The 6,115-nt window shown below is 46.8% G+C and overlaps 1 protein-coding gene across 1 annotated transcript in view; it reads right to left on the reverse strand.

Annotated features, from left to right (window-relative positions):
• The window catches only part of NCS1 (neuronal calcium sensor 1), a 75,535-nt gene extending 69,720 nt beyond the window's left edge, over positions 1–5,815 (reverse strand). The window contains exon 1 of the mRNA XM_069747496.1: positions 5,446–5,815. Coding sequence (XP_069603597.1) covers positions 5,446–5,509 — 64 coding nt within the window. The 5' untranslated portion in view covers positions 5,510–5,815. The remainder of the gene's footprint in view (positions 1–5,445) is intronic.
• Positions 5,816–6,115: the final 300 nt, after the last annotated feature.

The raw sequence follows: 6,115 nt of genomic DNA on the forward strand, positions 1-6,115 counted from the left end.
GTCATCCTTCCATTGCAGATATGGTTCTGGTGCACTAAAGTTTCACACCGCCTGCAGTGAGGACGCTTCGTTTCAGTTTTGCATCTCAAGGAAAGTAAGACATCTGCCAGGATGGAGGAGCCCCCAGCACAGCGCGGCCCCCCGTGCCCACGCGCACACATGTCTCCCAAGGAAGGGGCATTGGCAGCTACTGCAGTTTTATGACAATGCCACCCAGATTCTGCGTCATAAATATCATTAATGGGCACACATTAACCCCTTGTGCGCCCCGGCAGGGGTTGTGGGCAGCGATAAGGAGCGCAGCATATCCTGATATTGGCTTCTGTAGAGAATAGAAGACCATGGAGATGAATTTCTGGATCTGACGCTCTGCTGCCTGAGCGTTCACGCCTTGTTACTATGGCAATCTCCTGTTTTCGGTGCCCCGTTATCGCAAAGAGACCCACAAATACCCATGTAATTCTTCCCATGTGATGGCCGTGGAGACTGATCTATAACGTCATTATCCCAGATATATGGATTCATGTTCCTAACCGGTAATTTTGTCACCAGTGAATTTACTCACAAGTTTTAGAGACAAACAAAAAACGTCCGGAGCCGTCTGATCTGAAACCCTTTAATTACACTACCCGTTATAGCTGACTTTATTAATCCTAACCTCCTAATGGCAATCTTTTATGACTTTTTACCCGAGATAACAAGAATTTACTTATATGACAGATAGGGCTACCAGAAAGCCTTAAAGGGCTATTAACTTTACAGTCTGGAGATTATAACACTGCTGAAGCGATATAAGAGGACCAGCTGATATCAGACACACTTATAGACAATAGCACTGGAGATATGATATGGGACAGTGATTATGGCGGGCAAGGAGGTCTCTACACTTCATGCCACTCATTACAATGATAACATGGAGTAATAGATTGTACTCACCTGTCCTACAGTCACCTAACAAGTCTGAAATGGCAGAAGACACAATTTTTTTACCAGTCCCTATAACAGCTTCCAGTGGCTGATAACAGAGAGCAATAAATAGAATTCTACATCTCATGCTGGTCCAAACAACTAAAGCAATTGTTACCATCCACCTCTCGTGTCTCCCCTTTTCCTCATAGTTTGTAAGCTTGCGAGCAGGGCCCTCACTCCTCCTGGTATCTGTTTTGATCTGTGTTTATTGTTATGCTGTAATGTCTATTGTCTGTACAAGTCCCCTCTATAATGTAAAGTGCTGCGGAATATGTTGGCACTATAGAAATAATAATACTTTTATCATCTATTGGTTTGTCAAGATATTTTCCCAAAAATATGCCTATAACAGAAAAAACATGAAGGAAGCAGTCTACGTCCAGTTTATTGGCAGAGAATGGATGCCCTAAAGTAATGGTCTAGAACTGGATCTCCGGGAATGGGGCGGCAGTGTGGAGCATCCCAATACCCCAAATATTGTTAAAATGATCACTTATGATTTCCAAGCAGATTATTGCTGCTGCTCTGTTATCAGCCCCTTCATGACTATGGTTGATAATGAGCAGGATTAGAATGCCTCTGGAGACAGGTGAAGATTAAGTAGGGGTCCCATGTCTCCTTTGAGGGTGATCACGTGTAGTGGGTAGTTTTATCTATACTATCGCTTATCCAGTCTTGTCCATGGGACAGTCACACCTCTATGTGGTGGTAGCATATCTATGTTGGGGTCCAGTGTTTCTTATGGGGTGTGTCATATGCCTCCTACTACAGATCCTCTCTTCCTTTGGTGTCAAAGACCTCGCCCTATCCTGGATCTCCTCATACCTCACCAACCGCACATTTAGCGTTTCCTATTCCCATACTACCTCTTCATCTCGCCCCCTCTCTGTTGGTGTCCCTCAAGGCTCTGGCCTAGGACCTCTTCTCTTCTCAATCTATACCCTTGGCCTGGGACAACTCATAAAGACCTATGGCTTCCAGTACCATCTATATGCCAATGACACTCAGATATACTTCTCTGGCCCAGATGTCACCTCTCTGCTCTCCAGAATCCCAGAGTGTCTATCAGCCATATCCTCCTCCCTCTCCTCTCACTTTCTCAAACTCAATGTGGACAAATCCGAACTAATTATCCTTCCTCCATCTCGCACACCTTCCCTATCTGATCTATCTATCACAATAAGTGAATTCACACTCCCCCCCCCCCCCCCCCCCCACCAGTCCTGGTAATCCACTGCTTCGGAGTAACCTTGACGCTGCCCTGTGCTTTAAACCGCACATTCAAGCTTTCGCCACCTCCTGACGCCTCCAGCTCAAAAATATTTCCAGAATCCGTCCTTTCCTCAACCCTCACTCTACCAAAATGCTTGTGCATGCCCTAATCATCTCCCGCCTCAACTACTGCAACATCCTCCTTTGGGGCCTACCTTCTAACACTCTCGCACCTCTACAGTCCATCCTTAAAGGTACCGTCACACTAAGCGACGCTGCAGCGATACCGACAACGATGTCGATCGCTGCAGCGTCGCTGTTTGGTCGCTGGAGAGCTGTCACACAGACAGCTCTCCAGCGACCAACGATCCTGAAGTCCCCGGGTAACCAGGGTAAACATCGGGTTACTAAGCGCAGGGCCGTGCTTAGTAACCCTATGTTTACCCTGGTTACCGTTGTAAATGTAAAAAAACCAAACACTACATACTTACATTCCCGATGTCTGGTCATGTCCCTCGCCTTCAGCTTCCAGCACTGACTGAGCGCCGGCCGTAGAGTACAGCGGTGACGTCACCGCTGTGCTTTGCTTTACGGCTGGCCGGCGCTCACCAGTCAGTGCGGGAAGCTGACGGCGAGGGACCTGACCAGACACCGGGAATGTAAGTATGTAGTGTTTGTTTTTTTTACATTTACAACGGTAACCAGGGTAAACATCGGGTTACTAAGCGCGGCCCTGCGCTTAGTAACCCGATGTTTACCCTGGTTACCAGTGACGACATCGCTGAATCGGCGTCACACATCGCTGAATCAGCGATGTCAGCGGGAGATCAAGCGACAAAATAAAGTGCTGGAATTTCCCCAGCGACCAACGATCTCCCAGCAGGGGCCTGATCGTTGGTCGCTGTCACACATAACGATTTAGTTAACGATATCGTTGCTACGTCACAAAAAGCAACGATATCGTTAACGATATCGTTCAGTGTGACGGTACCTTCATTCTGCTGCCCGACTAATCTCTCTCCTCGCTACACTCCTGCTTCCCCTCTTTGCAGATCCCTTCACTGGCTCCCAATTTCCCAGCGTATCCAGTTTAAACTACTTACACTGACCTACAAAGCCATCCATAACCTTTCTCCTCCGTATATTTCCAAACTAATCTCTCAATATCTTCCCTCACGTAATCTCCGGTCCTCCCAAGACCTCCTTCTCTCCTCCACGCTTATTCGCTCTTCATCCAATTGCCTCCAAGACTTCTTCCGAATATCCCCATCATCTGGAATTCTGTGCCCCAACACGTCCGGTTATCCACCACATTTGGATCCTTCAAATGGAACCTGAAAACCCATCTCTTCAAAGAAGCTTACAACCTATAATGACCACACGACCACCTCAACACCATCAGAGCTACAGCAACCCCCGACCTACTGTCTCCTTTCCCACCATCCTGTAGAATGTAATCCCGCAAGGGCAGGGTCCTCGCCCCTATGTACCAGTCTGTCATTGTTAGTTTTGTTTACTGTAAGTGATATTTGTATTTTGATGTAACCCCTTCTCATGTACAGCACCATGGAATTAATGGTGCTATGTAAATTAATAATGTGTAGATGTGTAGGGGGAGTCACATGTTTATAGGGTGGTCGAACTTCTATGGAGTGACTTTATTCTTTCTCCCTGTGGTCAGTGTTCAGGTCCAGAATTCCAAGCAATGCCCAGAATATGTCCAGCAGTGTGCACAGCGCCCATACAGTATTTCCCTAAATATTATCAGGCCTGGAGTGCACAGGAAAACCCGCATTCACAGAAGCTGCTACACTAGGCCTCATACTGGAGGCGGCCGGACAGCTGTAGAGACCCATGTGGGCTCTTTTGGAGGGGGAGGCTCAGGATAATGAGAAGGAGATTTCCTCCTGGATGTGTGAAATGCCAGTCTGCTGCCAGAAAGCCGAGAGAGAACTACAGCGAGGAAAATGAAGATCAGGACAGAATCTGACTATTATTACTACATGTTATGATGAGGATGATAGATCGATAATAGATAGCTTTGTGATAGATAGATAGATAGATAGATAGATAGATAGATAGATAGATAGATAATAGTCTGTTCCTGGCTTACCCCACTAATAACCTCATCATCAGTACATCAGTTTGGAGACTCCACATCATAAGAACTGGATGTAATGTAACAGTTTGGGGGCTGGATACAAGGGGCCCCTGTGATTATAATCACCATAATTACAACAGTCTCGGCCTCCTGCTCGCACCCATGTCTGTAGCCCATGACTACCTGCCAGCATAGAAGCCTCAGTGCGTAACAGCCATCACTCAGCCTCCACTGCCAGATGACTTATACAAATACATCTGTTCCCCACTAACCCAATGATCAAGCCCCCCTCTCAACACGCACCCCCACATTGTATTCTGCGCAACCCACAACACCTCATTAAAGAAGTAAAACGCCCCCACATCTCATTTACTGTACCCCACAGCCAAGTGACCCAGGTCCTCTGTGCGAGGCAGGATACCTACTGCTGCCCCCCAGAAACCCAGCCCTGACTGTCCAGTTAAGACACATAGCACCTTCCTTGTAGAGTGTGAGCTCTGGTGATCAGTGAGCGCCCTCCATCTGTGCCGCTCATGGTTATTATCACCCTTGTGTGTCTCATGGTATATATACTAGACTTTATAGACTTATGATCATTGTTGTCTATTTATGTTACAGACTTTTATTTATACCCACGTATTGTATATCTGTGTATTATATAGCATTATTGTATATTTGTAGTTTTGATTTATAAACTTATGTATCATTATTGTATCTATCTTACATATTAGACATATATATATGAATTATATCATCATTGTATTCTTATGTGACATTACTCTTATTTATAGACTTGTGTGTGTATATATATGCATTATATCATTATTGTATCTCTATCTTTCATATTATTTATAAACATGTATATAATATCTGTGCACTTTTGTATCATCATTGTATCCTTATGTGACATATTAGACTTTGATACAGGAAAGAAATATATCTTGGTACCGTGTTAGCCAGTAGATAGACAAATATTTAGAATTGAGAGTCCTCAGTGGTTGATACCTTTTAATGGCTAACTGAAAAGATGCTAACAAATTGCATCTATTCAGTTGGCCATTAAAAGGTATCAACCACTGAGGACTCTCATTTCTAAATATTAGACTCTGGGAGCGTTAACCCTTTCTCCCCCGGTGCAGGCCCCCAGATGGCAGAGCACTTACAGTAGGTCTTCCTGGTCAGCTCCTCCACCACCTCCGGCTTCAGTTTGCTGTTGGATTTGCCCATTGTCTCCGATGATTAATTCATGGATGTCAGCCTCCGGTCCCGGGTGAGGCCCTGCCCGAGTCTCTGCTGCTGGGAGGGAGCTGGGACTCCCGCAGCTCAGGCTGCTGCCTCTCCCGTCTGTCCCGACAATTGCCGGCTGCACCCCCGTGTCCTGACAATGGCGGGGCCCCTGAGCTGGCAGCACCCCCGTGTCCTGACAATGGCGGGGCCCCTGAGCTGGCAGCACCCTGTGGCCTCTGCTGGAGGTGCAGGCTGTCTCTGCTGCCGCTGCTTGTGTGGTTGTCCCTGGTTACTTGACTCTGTTACACATGCTCTGTCCCTGCAGTCTCCTCCTATGTCTCTCATTCACTGGCTGCACCCCTTTCTCCCTGACACCCTCCCTCCTTCCTGACACCCTCCCTCCTTCCTGACACCCTCCCCCCATCCTCCTTTGCAGATAACGCCTCTCTGTTCTCTCCCCAATTGCTTTTCTTTCATGTCCTCATCCCCAGTTATCTGCTGGGAGTCACCCCATTAACCCCAGCACATTGTGTCCTGTGCTGCTGCTGCTTCTGCATTGTGCTCAGCCTTTGTGCAGCCATCAGCAGAGGTTATAAAAATGCAGGC

This window comes from Ranitomeya imitator, chromosome 2, assembly GCF_032444005.1.
Source record: "Ranitomeya imitator isolate aRanImi1 chromosome 2, aRanImi1.pri, whole genome shotgun sequence".
In the NCBI taxonomy this organism is placed as follows: Eukaryota; Metazoa; Chordata; class Amphibia; order Anura; family Dendrobatidae; genus Ranitomeya; species Ranitomeya imitator.